The sequence below is a fragment of the Stegodyphus dumicola genome, chromosome 6 (assembly GCF_044657685.1).
Source record: "Stegodyphus dumicola isolate Sdum_Otavi_A_Nest chromosome 6, ASM4465768v1".
In the NCBI taxonomy this organism is placed as follows: domain Eukaryota; kingdom Metazoa; phylum Arthropoda; class Arachnida; order Araneae; family Eresidae; genus Stegodyphus; species Stegodyphus dumicola.
In genome coordinates this window covers 184,324,458-184,346,216 of record NC_140773.1, presented here as the reverse complement: position 1 = coordinate 184,346,216, position 21,759 = coordinate 184,324,458, and the positions used below count along the sequence as shown (strand labels likewise).

Here is a 21,759-nt window from a genome sequence, read left to right as displayed (position 1 = left end):
GTCACAATTGCCCTTAATGATCGTCTGTCATGATCACTCAGGACACACTTTCGTCCGCGCTGTGATTTAGTAGATGATGTTTTTCCGCTTTTCAAATATGCGGAATAAATCTTCGATACAGTACCTCTTGAAACACTAAACACCTCGGCTACCTTGCTTACGGAAGCACCTACCATACGTGCTCCAACAATTTGCCCACGTTCGAAGTCTGTTAACTCTGACATAATGCAATGACAACCTCACATAACAGTACTCCGAAGCACATTTACGAAGTTGTATAGGTGGCGTCAGTAGTCAAAAATGCCAGCGCCACCAACATATTTCATTAAAATCAATCTTTCTTTTCAAACATGCATTTCACAAGGTGTTTCCATATTTTTGTCCATCCACTGTATATTTTATTCTTTTACACATACTGAATACATTAACACACAGACAGTGAATTCAATAAAAGTGGTTTTATAAATACTCCAAACAGCTATGCTGAGATTTTAAGAATAAGGCAAAAATGCTTAAAAAATTAAAGAGTTGCCACTGTCTGCTAAAATAGTAAAAGAAAGAACAGTCAAAACGTCTTTAAATGTGACCAATCATTAAATCAAAGATCTTAAATTGATTTCATCTTTATTAATAGCTTTGACAAATCTGACATAAATAAACCATGCAGATTTCACTTTTTGTTTGATTTATTTTATCTGTGGATCCTAAAAAACTTCTAAGATGATTGTCACTGAAAGGTTAAATACATAGCAACATATCACAAATGCTGTCATTGAATTCATTGAGAAACATCATATTACACTTCACAAAATTGTTTCAATTTCAACAGAGGGGGCAAAAGGGATAACCAGATTGAGAAAAGGTTTTGTTTTCCTTTTGAAGGAAAAACTGAATCATGCAATGCTTATTTACCATTGCATCATTCATCAAAAAGCACTTTGTATACAGACATTTCCAGAAAAAATTTGCAGTCTTAAAACATTAGTGATTAAGATTGTCAACACAACTAAAGCTCTTTATCATCGCCAATTTAAAGAATTTTTATTCTAAGTGAAGAATGAATACGCATTTTTTCTGCCACTGCTTTTAAAAAGAAATGCTTTACAACATTTTGCTTTCTTATTAATAGAAATTAAAACATTTCTCCCTGAGAAGGGTGTTGACTGATGGATGATTAGTGGAACTAAAACTTTAATTTCACAGTAGACGCTACATATCATCTAAAAAATCTTAATCATAAATGTAAGTAATTTCATTTGAAAACAAATACAGTCAAAAGTCGTTAATTCGGACCCCCATAATCCGGAATGATCTATAATTCGGACCTCAAAAGCTAAAAACTTTCTGCGCATGTGCCGCGTTGGCACATGCGCACAGGCGTTTTACGCGTGCGCGTAAGACCTTTACGACTGCGCATATGCGTGTGCACAAGTGCAGAATACGTTTTCGCCTGCGCGTTTAATGTATAACGGACGGTGTAAGCTAAAATTATCTAATTATCTATTTCAGTTAATGTTAATGATTGCGTTGTTCCTTAATCTTCGAATTGGATCCCACTTATTATTTTTTGCAGACTGTAAGAGCAATTTTATAAAAGTAAACTTGAACTTTCGATTATGTCAAATAGAATTTTCGATACTGGAAGTTCCAAAGGATCTACAAAACGAAAGTATGTTTCGATGTCCAACAAACAAAAAGTGGAATTGCTGCAAAAAAATGGATAAAGACATGAAGAATGTGACAGAGAGGTTAGTGAAAACGAAAAAATTTCGATTGACAAGTTAGTCGGTATTCTCGGCACAGCAATTAACGGGACTTGAACAGCGGAACTTTGTTACTGAACAAGAAATTATGTCTGTTTATAGAATTAAAGAGAAAGTATGATCACATAAAACGAAGCAACTTAAACAACTTGCATTGAAAGAAATGTTTAATAAAGTAAACAAATAAATATTAAGCTTTTTTTTTTGTAAATTTTGATATCCTTTAGATCATAATTGTTCTTTATTTCATAAATTATGGTTTCATATTTATAATTTTAGAATTTCTGCATGCCATATTACGAGATTTAAACTGATGATCTATAATCCGGAAAAATCGATAATCCGGAATCCCCGAAGTCCCGACGAGTCCGGATTAACGACTTTTGACTGTAATCCCTTTTTCAAGATTTTGAAAGAGAAACATTAATTTTCCAAGCCTGCTGAAACATTGCCAATAAAGTAATTCAATAGCTGACATTGACTACTTCAAAACAATAATTTTAAATATGAAGGAAGCTTTCCTATGAAGGTTTCAGGAATTCAGAAATAGCATAGCACTGCTAGCCTTTGTTAAAAAAAAAAAAAAAAAAAAAAAAAAAGATGAAAAAGAATTGAAGTTCTTTCCCTTTAATAATATTGACATTGATATTTTTGCAATCCAATTACTGGACTTCCTTCCCCCCCAAAAAAAAATTACAGAGCTTCAGATTTGAATGTGTTACTGCTGGTATGGAAAAACTGGAGAAAAATAAATGTGATCTTAGTTCACAGCAAAAGTAGTCTGCTTGTAGAGACATTAGGTAATTTGGAAGCAGGATAGATGAAAAATGAGCAACGCCTTCACCAGGAATTGAACCACAGACCTCTGGAATATGCGCCCAGCATGAAGACAACGAAGGCATGCCAAGAAGGTGGGAGAAACACCTTATATGCTTTAAAAGATTTTGGAGGAGGAAGCCATGTTAATTTTCAACCCTTGGAACAATATTCCTGACTTATATGATCAACTAAAAAACTAGCATTTGCTGTTCTTTCATTCTTTGGCTCTGCATATTCATGCAAATAATCTTTTTCAAGCATGAACCTTATCAAAAGTAAATTGAGAAATCATCTTACTGCTGAAAACCTAGAATCCTACTTGAAATTAAAAATGACTTACAAACCTGAATTATCCAAACTTTCCAAGGAAATGCAAAGTCATTTTTCACATTAAATGCATGTTCTGTCATATTATTTTTAATGTAAAAATCCTTTTTGTCAATAAATAAGATTATTATTATGATATCTGGTTTATTTGATGTTAGTAGCTAGTGCAAACCAACTCCTAAAAACATGGTTTTCAAAAAGAAATTTGGCTCTGATAAGAAATCTTAATCATTGTACTGCTGAATTTTGGCTCTTTTGATTCATTTAGTTTGGCAAAGATTGTTCTTTACCAAACTTCTCACAATGAAGATGTTCTTCATAAATTGCATCCAGATTTTCACTTGCACAAATGTGGGAGTTTTAAGAAGTAGCATATATCCCAATTGATGAAACCATGTTTCATCCAAATAAAGTCAAGAATACCCAGCTTTTTCCCAAAGAACTGTCTGAAAACATCAACTCTTCTCTTTGTAAGGACAAGTGATTTAACAAGTGATAGGCTAGCTCTCTCATGCCTAACCATTTCATGTAACAACAGGCACCTTTCATTTCTCGTATAACAAACAAGTTTTTATGCAAATTTTATTTCATTTCTCGTATAACAAACAAGTTTTTATGCAAATTTTATTGCAATATCTTCATTAGCATCAAAATTATTAACAATTAATTAATTTGAATTCAGGAGAAGTGATATCCTGTAAAATCAGGTAATCATGAAAATGATTAATAATTTTAATATAATAGGCATTCAATATATATGTTACCGGCAAAGTATGAAACGCCGGCATTCTATAGGTAAACGCCAGTATATAATACTGGACAATTTTAGGCAAAGTATGAAATAAGAGAATTATTACACACCTTACTTAAGCATTCTATAGAATAACAAATGCTCTTTACACAAAGTATGAAAAAAGGTTAGGATAAAGCTATTATTTAAAAGACGTTCATTCCTCTAAAATACAAATGTTATTTTGAAAAATTAATCAAAGAGTGCTATTAAAAAAACTGTTCTTCAAAATATATTTTAAAAAAAGATAGTGAGCTTATCTTGATACAGCATAATAAATTTGTATTTTCTATCTGGCTGAGACTGGGCAGTGCCCTTTTTAATTATGGAAAATAACTCAGCGTCCGTGAAGTAATACTGTATAATAGTAATACTTTCTTTAACAAGGTAAAGGAATGCACTTTTGTTTTTTACAAACATATCATCCTAGCAATTCAGTGGCCAGTAGTCCTGTGATTCCTCCTTAGTAGTTATTTTGGCTTTTTTTACATCATTTACTAACTTCCGATAAGTAGTTTCGGTTCTTCGAAACGAATCAGAAATGTATTTAATACTTTGCTGGTTTGTCATTTGGCATTCTAAAGAAATGCCTAGGAAATGTGTGAAATATGAATTGTTTCATACACTGCCGGATAGTTTTAGACATTATATACAATGCCTAGGCATTCTATAGAATGGCGGATTTCATACTTTGCCAGTAACATATACATATGAAATCTTTTATTTCATTTTAATTTTCATAACTTTACTGTCTTATCTCTACATTTTGTAAAGGAATACTGAATGAAATTTCCCCCTTATTTACTGTCATTAATCTGAAACAATTTGAATATGATTCGTCATTTATTTCCAGGGAAACTGTAGCACACTAATTTATATTGCCAACTTAAAATAATATCAATGGTATCAGACTTCCTTATTTTGTTTAGTTATTGTAGCCTCTTATTACATGTGTACATGGAGGGGGAGGTCTCATTGAAGTAATGATATTTCCACTTTACTGATGCTTGCTCAGAAAAGTTTTATTGCCAATAGAAAGGGTAATTTGTTTAGATTTCCAGTACAGTTGTGAACTCCATAATTTCATTTTCTAATCAATAACATGAGCAAATGGAATGAATAAACATATTCTTGAGTACATGTAAAGAAAACTAAAATGCTTCAGTATTATAGCTATTTAATTATTATTATGACATTCAAATTTGACCTGAACTTCTGGATTTATCACACAATAATTTCTGCGGTGCAGTAACTTTGGCTGTGTTATCCACAGTGAGAACCATACTTTAACAGCTGTATATGATATATGTGACACTGATGAATAAACAGAAAATACTTTATTTTATGGAATAAAAGATTATTTTAAGTTATAAACGACAAGATAACTTCAAGGTCCCTTCCACCATACCAAGAAAAAAACAGAGGTTTTTTTTTTTTTTTTTTTTTTTTTTTGTTGAATTTCCCAACAGAGATGCCAAAATACTTTTGCGAAATATGTCATTTGGAATCCTGTCTCACAGAATTGATGAAGAAGTATAAAGGTTAATGTTATTTTCTTATCAACATAGCCATTACTACTTAATTGCTAAAGTGGTAAACTTAATGGCCCAATCTGTAATATGAAAATTTCAAGTACAGTCAAAAGTCGTTAATCCGGACTCGCCGGAACTCAGTTTGACGTTTTTCCTTGACAACAGCACCAGCACAGACTAGCATCTCGCTATACATCATACTGTCAAGGGTTTTTACCTTTTTCCAGATACTCTTTGCAGATAATACCACGGCAATCCCACAAGATACAAAGCATGATCTTTTGTTAGTCAAATTGCAATTTGCGATGCTGACGACATTCTCCCCAGGCACAGAACAGCCTCCTTTTCGATGTAACCTTTCTGTGCTGTTGAAGTAAATCCGCTTTTCATCAAAAGTGATGATTCAGTCCAGAATTTTCTTCTTGCGTTGATATTCGAGCAGATTAGAGCAGGCCTGAACACATCTGTTCTTTGTGGAAGAATCCTGCCAGCTTTGTTTTCTTTCTGTACAAAGAGATTTTTTTATGTTCACAATTTTTTCAGGGCCACTTATTTGTTTATTTGATTGTCAGATTAGATGTAGATACTACACCTTTCTCATTAAACTCTTCCAGTCAATAGTTATGTTTTCATTAAGGCTGAATTGCTCCTTCTGCAACTTAGTCAATGTCAGTTCCTCTGTGCAACAATCAATAAATTGCAGTGCAGTTAAAAAAGTACTCTGAAACCAATAAACTAGCTGTTAAAACGCACACTTTCCCTTCATTTCAACATTTCACACCTCCAAATGTTTTCTTTGATAGCCTTTTTTGCATATTTGAATGTAAGGTAAGAAGAATGGTTTAGCCTATATTAAGGGTGCCCCTTGGATTATCGGGAAATTGTTTCATTTATTGCCAAGTTTTTGTTTCATTTATGGTAACCTGAGTAATTTAATGTTATGGAAACCCTAGTATGATGTAAATGGTTGTGTGATTGCGGTGAATTTGACTGATGGGAAAATATGTTTTGGATATCAGTTAGGAAGTACGTCACGTATGATGTGCTGTGCATCGTAAAATGGCTGCTGGTGGTAAAGTGCGTGTTGGTGGTATAGAACGAGAGAGCATAAGATACTTTTTTTTTAAATGGTTGAGGACAGAAGAAAAGAAACTTTGTTGGATGTAATTAAACAGAATTATAAGTGTCCTGTTTTTACAAAGGAAATATGTATGGTCGAAGGTAAGGATCATTCAGATAGCTTTAAATGGATTTGCTGCACTATGAAATGCTCACCATATAAAGCATTCCATTAAAAAGGGAACATGGTTTAAGGAAAGATTTTGGATGCTGTTAATTCATTTTGTGTGCAACAGATTGAAGACACGGAAATTTGTAAATAAGGTAAGTGGATATTTCCTTTGTGGAGTGCTTAGACACTACAATCAAAAGCCGTTAATTCGGACCCCCATAATCCGGACCTCAAAGCTACAAACTTTCTGCGCATGCGTCTAATTGACGCAGACCTTTATGGCTGCGCATAATACGTTTACACATGCGCATTTAATGTATAACAGACGGTATAAGCTAAAATTATCTAATTATCTATTTCAGTTAATGTTGCAGATTGCGTTGTTCCTTAATCTTCGAATTGGATCCGGCTTATTATTTTTTGCAGACTGTTAGAGCAATTTTATAAAAGTAAGCTTGAACTTTTGATTATGTCAAATAGAATTTCCGATGCTGGAGCTCGCAAAGGATCTACAAAGCGAAAGTCTGTTTCGATGTCCATCAAACAAAAAGTGGAATTGCTGCAAAGAATGGATAAAGGGATATCCTTTGTTTCTCTAACCATTCCAAAATCTGTTTATCAATTTCACACTGCTCTGCGGCGGGGGGGAAGGGGGAAACGACTCGGCGCGCAATGAATTGGAAGTTGATCTGTCAGCACTATCCTTATCTTCAGGGCAGATGTTTTTATTTTATTTGGCTTATAATTCCTTACTAAATGTAGTATTTCATCTCGATGTACTCCGTCTTTGACATGATCTAAATCAAGTTATAATTTAGTCATTATAATTCGCTTCTAATAGTGAAGAAAGTGACACAGAGGTTATTGAAAACAAAAAAATTTCGATTGACAAGTTAGTCGGTATTCTCGACCCAGCAATTACAGGAGTTGAACAGTGGAACTTTGTAACTGAACAAGAAATTAAGTCTGTTTATAGAAGAGAGAATTAAAGAGAAAGTATTATCACATAAAAATCAAGGCAACTTAAACAACTTACATTGAAAGAAATGTTTAATAAAGTAAACAAATAAATATTAAGCATTTTTTTTTTTTTTTTTTTTTTTTTTTTTTTTTAAATTTTGATACTCTTTAGATGATAATTGTTCTTTATTTCATAAATTATGGTTTCATATTTTTAATTTTATAATTTCTGCATGCCATCTTACCAGATTTAAACTGATGATCTATAATCCGGAAAAATCGATAATCTGGAATTGCCGAAGTCCCGACGAGTCCGGATTAATGACTTTTGACTGTATAAGATGAATTTCCTTTTTTATGTCATTTCATTGTTTGATTAAAATTTAGTTTATTGAGATTATATATTTTTTATTCGGCTCTAGTGCAGAATTGGGTTGCTTTGAATTTTTAAGTGAAAATAGATCGATGTGTACATGGACAAAGTCAAGGGACTGTGCAATGCCTAGTTTGTGCAATTCTCTGATATCCTTTTAAGTGAAAATAGGTCAATGTGTACATGGATACCGAGTTTGTGCAATTCCCTGACTTGTTATTTTGGCTTTGTGTAGTGGCCGCCGCTAAAGATAACAAGTCAAAGAATTGTACAAACTCAGTGTCCATGTACCGCCAAAAATTGTCAACTTTCACCAAGAGGCACCCACAAATATATTTTTATCAAAGCATGTTTCATGGAAGAAAAACATACCATCTTCCTCTATTCTAAAAAAAATTAAAAATTTGTTAAGACCTTTTTTTTTTATATATATATATATACATGAACATTTAGAATACTGACAGAGTGATGGCAGAATTATAGGTGATCGTGAATCGCTAACATTTATATGGAAAAAAATACAATAAAATACAGCTTATCCTGAGCTCTTCCTGTCACAAGCAAAATAAAAATAGGCACCTTTAGGAGTCTGGTGATTTGAAGACAGTTTGCATTGAAGTTTTATTTACAAACATGGGCTGATAAGAAAGTACTATGGTTGCATATTTGAAAGATATTTGCATAATTTCTAACTTTATTTATATGCCCACAGAAATCAACAATATTATCTGCACAAGAATTTTCATCACAGCAAAAACAGTACATTTTTCAGTGAAATATAAGAACATTTAGTGTTTTTAATGCCTTGCCTCGCTTACCAATTCTGATGCCAAAAAAACTGGTATGCGAAATATGAAATCCAAAATTCGTAAAATTAGAAAATTAAATGTAATAAGTAAAGTTTTTCTCAGAAGTTTACATATATAAAAAGCTATAAAGGTTTTTTTAAATAAGCAATTTCAGGAAGCTTACATAACCTTTCACACTACAAGACATTATGAATTTTGTACAAATTCTACAGCCGTCTTTCTATAAATTTTATATAGTTTTTCAAGGTAGATCAGTATCCAAATGAGAAAGACTGCTGAATACAGGTAATTAAATTCAGTTTGAATCATGGTATGGCTGCATGAGTTTCTCCATACTTGACATAAATATGAGCCATTTTGCCTTAGAAAGGCATCTCTCTCCTTAAGCACATAATTCTCCTGAGCGTGACATGTTAAGTTAAACAAACTTGGGGCATAATATTCAAGTATACAAATCAAAACCTATTTTAGATGAAAACAGGGTACATTAAAAAATAAATAAATAAAGTAAAAAATAGGGGGGACTTGCTTATTTATAAAGAAAATGCTTAAAGCTCTGAATGTAAAATGCAAACATATGCTAACTTACCATAACTGGCAAAAGCAATGAAAAGAATGATTACCAATTAAACCACCTGGAATATTTCAGTACTTTTCTGCAATAGTGTTATGAGAGCAAAATTGAAACAAAGTAAAATAATCTACACTTAAATGCTAAAAACAAAAGTGCATTACTTATTTTGAAATTAGATTATTCTTGAAGCATAGTGTGACCCCCTTCCACCCAGAAATTATTTCATCCCACAATGACTTCAGGGAAATCTGTTCACCTTGCAACAAACAGATATGCTACAGTTAATTTGGATAAAATATTAAATTTAAGAACAATCAAAGAATAAAAACAAGTTCATTACTTTCATGCATTTTATGGCTTCCCAACCATCTTGAACTGACTTTATTTTCTTATAATATGACTCCTTAGGTAGAAGAAGCTGATCTAATATTTGCAGCTCCCCTTTTCTGTATTTTATGGCTTCTAACATTTTAATACAAGAATGTCACCTGACAAAAATATACAGAAAATAAGAACAGTAAAACTTCATCAATTATAGACTTCGAAAAATATTATTGAATCAATTAATGCTTTTTAAATTTATAAAACATACAATATTTAGAACCAAATATTTGAACATCTGAGAATATTATAAAATAGAATAAGTACATACTTATACGTCGAACCCAATAAATAAGCCAACAGAATATTAACAGCTTCTCTGAATTCAAATTTCCGTTATCAGAATCCAGTAGAAAAGTGAGGAAAGTGCAGAATCACCACTGCTTGACTCGTTTTTAAGAATTGCACATACTCGGTATCCATGTACACATCAACCTATTTTCACTTAAAAAATCAAAGAAAATTGACATAAATCCAATTCTTCTTACTCTTATAAAAAGCGCCAAACAAATAAGTGGGCGATTCTGCACTTTACCCAAACTTCAGATTTTATCAAATATCAGCAGCTTTACCTTAAATGTTACACAATGAAAAAAATTATTGCACCCGCTAAGAGTTAAAAAATTTATAATGATAAATGATTAATTTTCATAACGTCAGATATATATTATCAACTTAGCAACTGCAGTTTCAGCCCAAGCAGTTAATTTTCCGAAATAAAAAAGACTTGAAACTTCAATTCCACATTTCGTTAATTTATGCTATCTAACGTTTAAAGTTCAAATTCAAAGTTCATTTACTTTGAAACATCATCTAGTAAATGTAAGCAGCAGAGTGGTGCAGTGGAAGCGTGCTGGGCCCATAACCCAGAGGTACGTGGATCGAAACCACGCTCTGTGTCAATTTTGATGAATTGTGGACTAGATTTTACAAAAGAATCATGTCCGTCGAAAGTTTTTACAAACCAGCTTTCCAATAACTGATTAGTAACTTAATATACACATATATGCACAGAGGCGTAGCTAAGGTTTTCAGCGCCTGTGTTCCAAGAACGAAAAACATTTCATTCTGAAATGTGTATCATCAATTTGGCGCTCCCTAGATGCTGCGCCCGGGGACGGATGTCCCCCCCTTGCCCCACCCTAGCTACACCACTGTATATGCATATAGTAATACAGAGTAATAAATTTGAGGAATATTTCCCAGTACAGAATTTGTTATTATTCAGAAGTAGGTAGTGTAGTAGTACATAGATGGCGCCACTATGTTTTAAATAGGTCAAGGAGGCTTTGGTGACATAGACCAACTTTTATTTTCCTAACACTTTTTGTTTATTTGAGAAATTATTTTAGGATTTTAATGAATGCCTAGGAATTTAATATAGAAAATATACAACTCACAATGAATTAATATAAATATTGTCCTTTCGTTTTAAGTGTGCATGGCTGCAAAAGAAGAATACAGAAAAACGGAATGTCGGAAACAATAATAGTTAAACGTATTTCTTCTTCAAATTCTTAAGACTACTTTCATGGCAACTTCTCCGGTAAAAGAAATAAAAAAAAGGAGAAGAAGAAAATGGTTATTGTTTCGCGCATTTTGGCAACAGAGAGAAAACCAGACTAAAATCGTAGAAATAGCCTTTTTATTTAAAACTTGAACTTGAACTCAATTTTTTGGCGGAGGCCGAAAGGTAAAGTCGCTGAACACTGGTAGTTCGGTCCGAGGTTCGAATCCCGCGAACGGGCTGGCTGCATGGGTATTTTCGTGCTTTTTCCCATGTGTAACGTGTATAAGAGCCAGTTCCCTTAGAAGTCCTCCACGAAGGCATCCCTCCCCTTAGGCAGATAGCCCAAGTGTGCTTTGCCATAATTAAATACACCACACAACACCAATTTTTGGGGAGTTTTTGAATCATCTATAATCGGATATTGTTGTTTAAACTAAAAATATAAATAATATTGTGTCAATATAAAACTAAGAAAAGTCATGTCTGATTATTATTTCTACGTTATGAATAATTTATTAAAGAAGACATTAATTTTATTCTAGCAGATATTCGGAATGTAGTCCAGCATCAAGAAAATCATCAAAGGCGTAAGTCTCAAAATTTATTGAGTCCTTATATTATTAAATTTAACACTAATTGGAGCATATACTAGTTTTATTTAAAAGACCTGCAATAAGTTGGTGACCCGGACGATACGTGATAATATTTTGTTTTGCCAAGGACGACGATAAAACTGCCCAGCTGAATGCCGAAGCTAGCAATGTCAGCCTGAAAATTTCGCTGTTTTGGGTCGAAAGACTTGAGATTTGGTTTTATCAGGTAGAAGTCCAATTTCAAATTAGTGGAATCGAGAATGAAGAAACGATATTCAATTATTTGGTCGCCCAATTAGAACCTAGATTTATAGAAAATATCTGGGATATCATAAAAAACTCTAAGAGCAACAAATATTCGGCTGCTAAGGAGCAATCACTCAACACTCTTAAGGAAAGTGAAAATCACCGCATTAAACGTCTGCATACCAGGTTGTAACTTGGCGACAGGAAACCTAGCCAACTCCTTCTCAAAATGAAATCTCTATGGGTAGACATGTCGGAGAATATTTTGCAATCTCTCTGGCTGGAAGAGATGCCAGACGCTGTGTAAAACATTCTAGTGATTAACAAAGAGACTCTGGACAAGTTGGCCACAATGGCGGATAAAATCGTGGAGCTAAGCTCACGCCAGGAATCGGCTGCCGTCAGCAGAAATACAGGGTGGAAGAACTGTAGCAGAAAATTGCCTCATTAGAGCTCCAAATTGCCAGCAGGAATGCCTGAAACTCCAGACCATGGACTCGCAACTTCATAGGAACCGCAGTAGCTATTCGAAGTCAAAAAAAATTTGGTGAAAATAAATATTATGACTACCATTTTAAATTTGGGGCTAAATGCTATCCTGAAAAATGCGAACGACCTTGTGAATGGAAACAGTCGGGAAACGTAAGTCAGCAGTAAACTCCGCGGCTGTCAACGGCCACACCATGCTGAAAGTAAACTCCGCGGCTAGTTTTACTGCAAGCAATTGTAATTGCCGTAAATTCCGACCATATGTAACCGGCAAAAAATCGGGATTACGCCTTTTAGTGGACAATGGAGCCGACGCATCCCTGATCCTGGCAATTACAGCAGGAAATATGCTATGTTCCTATACATTATATTATGCCAATGGCAGAAGTAGACCAACTTATGGTATAAGAACTCAAAATCTTGACTTGGGAACTCAGGAGACAATTTAAATGGCCATTTATCGTCGTCAGGGTTATAAGGATTTCTCTTTTCTTCTTAGCATACCTTCGTGGTGTAGTGGCCAGCACGCTCGGTGCGTATTCGAGAGGTTAGTGTTCCGAGTCCCGGCGAGGGCATTGCTCATTTTTCATGACTCCTGCTTCAAAATAATCCTAATATTTCTACAGTGGGACCCAAACTAAAAAAGGGTGGTGGATGATGATTCTCCATCATCAGGATTTAGCGATTGGGTCCCTTAATGTCCAGTCGTCCTTTAAAAAGGGGGAGTATGTAGGGTATTTCCGCTAAAGTGCAGAATCGCCCACTCATTTGTTTGATGCTTTTTACAAGAGTAAGAAGAATTGGACTTTTGTCAATTTTCTTTGATTTTTAAGTGAAAATAGGTCGATGTGTACATGTATACCGAGTATGTGCAATTCTGAAAAACGCGCCAAGCAGTGGACGATTCCGCACCTTCCCAGGGTATTTCTCCCTCCTTTTTAGCATACCTTCCTCGTGTAGTGAGTGGTCAGCACGCTCAGCGCGTATTCGAGAGGTCCGTGGTTCGAGTCCCGGCGAGGGCATAGCTCATTTTTTCGCTTCTTCTGCATCAAAATAACCTAATGTCTCTGCGGGGTTAATAAAGGTATCATTGGGACTGATTTTCTAAATCATTTTAAAATACTCATTGATATTCATAACAGAAAATTGATCAAGTTATCTGTAAAGGCTGCTGTTAGGTCTATCTCTGATGCATCATCAGCACACTGAATAATAACCATAAAGCAAAGTTTTATGACTTGTGCATTCATTTCGTAACGAACCCGTACGCACGCAGCAATATTTTTTGTCAGAAGTGGGATTTGAATGCCAATAACAAGAGCGATGGAAGAACAGTTCATGCAGTTGATATCAGCTTTTGCCTCATTTAAGGAAGAAATGAAAGCGGGATAAGAAGAAATGAAAGGGAAGATGAAAGCTGTTTAGGAAAAGATGAAAGATTCTATTAAAGATGAGATGAATTCGGTTAAGGAAGAAATGAAAGCCGTTCAAGCTGGTCAAGAAGAAATGAAAAGAGAAATTACCTGCATAATAGAAAACAAATTTAAGGCTGTGGAAAATAGAATGAACATGGTTGAAAATAGAGTTGGAGAAACTGAAGAAAAGGTTTCTGGTGCTCAAAAACAAATCGAACAACAAATTGATGACAGAGTTTCTGCAGTTTCCAAAGAAGTGGATACTTTAAAGAAATTCGTAGCGACGGCAGGGAGCAATTCGGATAGTTTTAAATTTTTACCAATGCCTGCTCGTTCCTCTCTGAAACTATCTACATATGATGGCAAGACCTCCTGGCAAGCGTATAAGACACAATTTTCTATTGTTGCGGAAGCGAATGGATGGGATTCCCAAACTAAGGCCTGTCATCTAGCCGCTTCTCTGAGAGCAGATGCAGCGGATATCCTGCAGATGCTTCCAGAAAACCAGACTTGACTTCGAAGCTCTATCCGGCGCATTGGAGCTGCGCTTTGAAGAGAAGTGTTTAAAAGACTACCGCAGGCTTCAGTTAAAATCCCGCCAACAGAAAACCACGGAAACAATCCAGGAACTCGCCACAGATGTTGAAAGGCTGTCCCATCTCGCCTTTTCGGAGTGCCCGACAGAAACAAGGGAAATCCTGTCCCTGCAATATTTCATCGACGGCATCCGGGATCCTGAAATACAGAAAGCTCTACGAATGGCGGATGTTGAAGATCTCAAAAGCGCTCTAGTGTACACCATGAAATTCAAGGCAGCCCAGCAAGCCACTCGTCGAGACCGCCACCCAATCAAAGCTGCTCATGTCCAGGAACCAAGGGATCAAGTTACTGTTCGTCTAGACGATATAACCAGACAACTCAGTGACTTAAGAAGAAATATCAGTGAAAAGAAACCGACCTTAAAATGTTGGAACTGCGGTGCTGAAGGACACTTATGACGAAACTGCAGAATACCCCAGGGTACGGATGTTAAGACCGCTCCTAAAAAACAGCAGGGAAACTAATTAGTGGCCATCTCGCGGGGCGGAGGTTGCCAGATAATGAAAAGCCCCAGTTTAAAGCGATTCAGATTTCTGCAGTGAGAGGCGGCAGTAATGAAATTTTCATAATGGGACATATAAATGGAGTTCCCTGCAATATGACGATAGCTACAGGAGCCAACGTTACCATCATCCGAAAAGATTTGGCTCAACAAGTGGGAAACAAACTTATCTGGACGCCGCCCTGCGTTACCCTCCAGACTGTGTCCGGTGAGAAGATCGACGTCGACGGAAAAGTAAACGTTAACATCACGTTTGGAAGTGCCGCTTACCATTACACGGCATATGTAGCAGAGATCACTGATTCTTGCATACTCGGATTGGACTTTCTAAGTAAATACAATTTTTCCTTGGGCTTTAAAAATAACGAATTGCATTCTACATCTGAGAACATAGCCCTGTTCGGAATTAATGATGGAGTGAAATCTATCCACAAAATTATAGCTCAAGATGATATCACAATACTCGCAAGAACCGAGTTTTTACTTCCTGACTCCATAGCAGAAATTAGAAATTTCCACTACGGCATCATAGAATATCCCAATAACTGTAATAGCGCAAAAGGAGTACAGTCGGTCACAAAAGTATTCGAACACCGGCACCCATTCAGAAAATTTACTTTTCCGTTGAGAAACAAAATTGTCTCCAGAGTCCATCTTGGTTCGATAGAAAAAAAAAAGGATGGCTCATGTCCAAAATTGGCTAGGTGCATGAAACAAAATACAACATGACCTCTCTGGGTGAGATGGGAAACAAAATGGCTGCTCACGTGATCCATTATTGCGCTCATAGAAAACGCAAAGTGTCACTGCGGCTCGTCTCGGTTCGCGAAGAGTGAAAACCTAAAACGGTCTGCAATGTCTATCTTTGTTGGATGAGAAAACAAAAGGATAGCTCATGTCCAATTTATTTAGGTGTGGGAAAAAAATAACGTGACCTATCTGGATGAGATGTCTCCAGTGATCCAGTATAGACTTTTTCCCCATCTGCAATAGGTGACATCTATACACAATTTTATTGAAATCTCCTCGAAATATAAGAAACAGCTAGCTCGTGAAATTGTAAGGTATTCCCAAAGAATTTCACTTCTTGAAGAAGGAAAAACACCCTAGCTGCAGATGAGGTAGAGAGAGAAAAAGCATGTTGCACCATGGAGAGCCCGCACGGTTCTGAACAGGAAACGTGGAATGCTTTTATAGAAAAGAGTTGAAAGTGAAAGTAAAAGCCGATTGTAAATTTTTCACTTGGTTGCCGACTGGGAAAAAATTTTCAGAGCTCAGAAAAGAATTCTGAGATGTAAAAAAAAAAAAAAAAAAAAGACATGATAAAAATTAACTCTACCCCCCTTTTGTGTGGGAATGTTGTCTCACTGTTTCTAAAAATTGACCATTCTAGGAATTATATGTTTTCGAAAGGATGAGTCATGGTCTTTGGGTTTCTCCATTCCAAAGTAAACAAAGTGAAGACATCAAATTAATGGAAAAAAAGGAAGAGTTTTTTTTTTTTTTTCCCCAGCTCTGAAAATATTTTTCCCATTCAACAGCCAAGAAATATTTCCAGCCAATACAATTTCATTTTTACTTCCACTTTCAGTTCATTTCTTATATCTATAAAAACATTTCATATTTCTGTTCAGATCAGTGTGGGTTGTTCAAGATGCAGCAACTCTACTCCATCCCACAACCAGGAAAAAAAGATGTTCTTTCATGAGGAATTCTTTTGTCTTTCGAAAACAATGATGACATGATGATTGTAATACATTTCTGTTGTCATGTCCCATACTTGAACTCAGAATTATTTCCCGAACTCTGAAAATTTTTCCTAGTCAGCTCGATGACCCAAATTTCGTATATTTATTTTTTAAGAAACTCGAGTTTCGACTTCCCATCCGTGTGTGCTGTGCATTCAACCTGGAGACACATTCCCTGAGCTCTAAGAAAATGTTTCCCAGCCCACTCAATCGCTGAAATGGAATAAAAATAAATTCTTTCATACATTTTTAAACCTCAAGAGTGTTAGCTGTCATAGAAAGAGCCTTTTTTCCCCCGAGCTCTAAGAAAATGTTTCCCAGCCCACTCAATCGCTGAAATGGATTAAAAATAAATTCGTTCCTATATTTTTAAAGCTCAAGCATGTTAGCTCTCATGAAAAGGGCCTTTTTTCCCCCAGCCCACTCAATAGCTGAAATGAATTAAAAACAAATTCTTTCATACATTTTTAAACCTCAAGAGTGTTAGCTGTCATGGAAAGAGCCTTTTTTTCCCTGAGCTGTGAGAAAATGTTTCCCAGCAGACTCAATCGCTGAAATGGATTAAAAATAAATTCTTTCATATATTTTTAAAGCTCAAGCCTGTTAGCTGTCATGGAAAGGGCCTTTTTTTTCCCCAGCCCACTCAATCGCTGAAATGGATTAAAAATAAATTCTTTCATATATTTTTAAAGCTCAAGCGTGTTAGCTGTCATGGAAAGGGCCTTTTTTTTCCCCAGCCCACTCAATCGCTGAAATGGATTAAAAATAACTTCTTTCATACATTTTTAAAGCTCAAGCGTGTTAGCTGTCATAGAAACTGAAATTTATGTCATGGTTTGTGTCTCACACGTCGTCAACGGTGTGGTTTGAGGTGTCTTTCAATATCATGACATCTCCTTTCAAATAGGATTTTTCTTAAACTATGTTGAAATCTTTTTGCATCCAAACCACGGATGGGAAATTCTGATTCATGGATGGATCATCCAATTTCGCTAGAACCTGATAAACGGTTGCTGATGAAATCCAAACGAGGGGTCCTAGCTTTTCAAAAGGGAAACATTTTCCCCTAAACAGAAGAATGATTTCTATTCTGTGAGACATTAAAAAGTGGAAAGAAACTTGTGTTCACAGAAGCTCTTTCTAGAAGAATGTTCCTGGGTCCAGATGAGATAGAGAAAGAGAAAAAGCATGCTGTCCCTTGGATAGCCCGCACGGTTCTGAATAGAAAACGTGGAATACTTTTATAGAAAAGCGATGAAAGTGAAAGTAAAAGCCAAATCGTCTTGGCTGGAAAAATTTCACTTGGTTGCCGACTGGGAAAAAATTTTCAGAGCTCAGAAAAAAATTCTGAGATGTAAAAAAAAAAAAAAAAAAAGAAAACACTTTTTGTTAATTTTTATCATGTCTTCTAGACATGATAAAAATTAACCCTACCCCTCTTTTGTGTGAGAATGTTGTCTCCCTGTTTCTAAAAATAGACCATGACTCATTCTAGGAATTATATGTTTTAGAAAGGATGAGTCATAGTCTTTGGGTTTCTCCATTCCAAAGTAAACAAAGTGAAGACATCAAATTAATAGAAAAAAAGGAAGAGTTTCTTTTTCTTTTTTTTTTTTTAGCTCTGGAAATATTTTTCCCATTCAACAGCCAAGAAATATTTCCAGCCAATACAATTTCATTTTTACTTTCACTTTCAGTTCATTTCTTATATCTATAAAAACATTTCATATTTCTCTTCAGATCAGTGTGGGTTGTTCAAGATGCAGCAACTCTACTCCATCCCACAACCAGGAAAAAAAAGATGTTCTTTCATGAGGAATTCTTTTGGCTTTCATGCATTCAACCTGGAGACACATTCCCTGAGCTCTAAGAAAATTTTCCCAGCCCCCTCAATCGATGAAATGGATTAAAAATAAATTCTTTCATACATTTTTAAAGCTCAAGCGTGTTAGGTGTCATGGAAAGAGCCTTTTTCCCCCTGAGCTCTAAGAAAATGTTTCCCAGCCCCCTCAATCGCTGAAATGGATTAAAAATAAATTCTTTCATACATTTTTAAAGCTTAAGCGTGTTAGGTATCATGGAAAGAACGTTTTTTCCGTAGAATACTTTTATAGAAAAGTGTTGAAAGTGAAAGTAAAAGGCCAATCGTCTTGGCTGGAGAATTTTCACTAGGTTGCCGGCTGGGAAAAAATTTTCAGAGCTCAGAAAAAAATTCTGAGATGTAAAAAAAAAAAAAAATCTTTTTGTTAATTTTTATCATGTCTTCTAGACATGATAAAAATTAACTCTACCCTCTTTTGTCTGGGAATGTTGTCTCACCCTTTCAAAAAATAGACCATGTATACCAATATACTACAAACGGACTTGAACGCCTGTTCTCAGTATGTAGCTATACAAATTTGAAGGTAAAATTAAAAAAAGACATCTTTTTGGGGAAAAGGGAGTAAATTTGTATAGGAATATACTACAAACGGAATTTAAGGCCTGTTTTCAGTATATAGCTATACAAATTGGAACGTAAAAAAAATAAAAAAAAAAAAAGACATCTTTTTTTTCGGGGGGGAAGGCAGTGAATTTGTATAGGAATATACTACAAACGGACTTTAAAGCCTGTTTTCAGCATATAGCTATACAAATTGGAAGGTAAAAAAATAAAAAAGACATCTTTAGGCTGGGAAATTAAGTGAATTTGTATAGGAATATACTACAAACTGACTTTAATGCCTGTTTTCAGTATATAGCTATACAAATTGGAAGGTAAAAAAAATTAAAAAAAGATATCTTTTTTGGGGAAAAGGAGTGAATTTGTATAGAAATATACTACAAGAACATCAATAAAAGAACATCATGGGTCCAAGAATTAAAACTGAAAGTCCAAAAACGAAATGTTAACGACTGGGATGAAATTTTTCAAAGTTGAAAAAAAATTAAAAAAAAAAAAAAAAACACTTCCTTTTTCTTTCTTAATTTGATGTCTTCATTCTTTTGACCTTGTAGAAATAAAAAAAAGTGAAGACATCAAATTAAGAAAGAAAAAAGGAAGTTTTTTTTTTTTTTTTTTTTTTTTTTTTAATGTGTGAAAATTTTTCCAGAGCTCTGAGAATTTTTCCCAGTCGGTTTCTAGAAGCAACTCGTTAATGTATTTAAACCACTCGCGTTTCGGCTTCAGATCAGTCTGTGCTGTGCACTCAACGTGGATACACGCTTCTCACTCTCCTGGGAAGAGCTTCTGTGAAGGTATGTGAACATTTTTTTCTTACTCTTTTGTATTTCATAGACTACAAATATTTATTGAGTCACCCATTTTATAGAAATGTATTCTTATTTCCTTTCAATACTTTGAGGTAGGGTAATATTTTTCCCCCTGCTATTGTTTTTGTTTTTCAAGGCTAGAAATGTTTTACTCAATAGCTGTTTTTATAGAAAACATGCTATTATTTCGTATACTGATATATTTTGTGAAACTTTAACAAATCCTTTTCAACAAGGCAAGATCATGTGATCCACAGCTGGCTAGACCCGTCAGTGTAATCGGATCACGATTGTTTCATCCTATACTGATATATTTTGTGAAACTTTAACAAATTCCTTTCAAGAAGCCAAGATCTCGTGATCCACAGCTGGCTAGACCCGTCAGTGTAATCGGTTCACGATTGTTCCATCCTATACTGATATATTTTGTGAAACTTTAACAAATTCCTTTCAAGAAGCCAAGATCTCGTGATCCACAGCTGGCTAGACCCGTCAGTGTAATCGGTTCACGATTGTTCCATCCTATACTGATATATTTTGTGAAACTTTAACAAATTCCTTTCAAGAAGCCAAGATCTCGTGATCCACAGCTGGCTAGACCCGTCAGTGTAATCGGATCACGATTGTTCCATCATATACTGATATATTTTGTGAAACTTTAACAAATTCCTTTCAAGAAGCCAAGATCTCGTGATCCACAGCTGGCTAGACACGTCAGTGTAATCGGATCACGATTGTTCCATCCTATACTGATATATTTTGTGAAACTTTAACAAATTCCTTTCAAGAAGCCAAGATCTCGTGATCCACAGCTGGCTAGACACGTCAGTGTAATCGGATCACGATTGTTCCATCATATACTGATATATTTTGTGAAACTTTAACAAATTCCTTTCAAGAAGCCAAGATCTCGTGATCCACAGCTGACTCCATTAGTCAGGAAAAACGGATCACGATTTTGTCAATCGTATACTGATATATTTTGTGAAACTTTAACAAATCCCTTTCAACAGGGCAAGATCTCGTGATCCATAGCTGGCTAGAGCAGACAGGATCAACGCATCACGATGATTCCCTCGTATACTGATATATTTTGTGAAACTTTAACAAGGCAAGATCTCGTGATCCACAGCTGGCTAGACTAGTCAGGATTAACGGATCACGATTTTATCAATCGTATACTGATATATTTTGTGAAACTTCTTTAACAAATCCTTTTCAATAAGGCAAGATCTCGTGATCCACAGCTGGCTAGAGCAGTCAGTATAATCGGATCACGGCTGTTCCCTCGTATACTGATATATTTTGTGAAATATTAACAAATGACTTTCAAGAAGGCAAGATTTCGTGATCCAGAACTGACTCAATCAGTCAGGATTAACGGATCACGGTTGTTCCATTGTATATTGATATATTTTGTGAAACTTCTTTAACAAATGACTTTCAAGAAGGCAAGATCTCGTGATCCACAGCTGACTAGACTTGTCAGAATTAACGGATCACGATTGTTCCATTGTATACTGATATATTTTGTGAAACTTCTTTAACAAATGACTTTCAAGAAGGCAAGATCTCGTGATCCACAGCTGACTAGACCCGTCAGAATTAACGGATCACGATAGTTCCATTGCATACTAATATATTTTGTGGAACTTTAACAAATCCTTTTCAAAAAAGGCAAGGTCTTGTGATCCACAGCTGACTCCATCAGTCAGGATAACGGATCACGATGGTTCCATTATATACTGATATATATTTTGTGAAACGTTAACAAATGACTTTCAAGAAGGCAAGATCATGTGATTCAATAGAATTGTTCAATCGTATACTGGCATATTCTGATAA

The 21,759-nt window shown here is 35.1% G+C and overlaps 1 protein-coding gene across 3 annotated transcripts in view; it reads right to left on the bottom strand.

Moving 5' to 3' along the window:
• The window catches only part of LOC118197204 (methylthioribose-1-phosphate isomerase), a 39,882-nt gene extending 29,122 nt beyond the window's left edge, over window positions 1-10,760 (bottom strand). The window contains exons 1-2 of one of the 3 annotated variants that reach the window (XM_035368711.2): window positions 10,360-10,760; window positions 9,519-9,666 (exon numbers count right to left, since the gene is read on the bottom strand). In XM_035368711.2, coding sequence (XP_035224602.2) covers window positions 9,519-9,647 — 129 coding nt within the window. In that variant the 5' untranslated portion in view covers window positions 9,648-9,666; window positions 10,360-10,760. Of the gene's footprint in view, window positions 1-9,518; window positions 9,667-9,830; window positions 10,110-10,131; window positions 10,299-10,359 lie in introns of those variants that run through there. The other 2 variants (XM_085819259.1, XM_035368710.2) reach the window with 2 other exon arrangements.
• Between the last annotated feature and the right edge of the window lie 10,999 nt (window positions 10,761-21,759).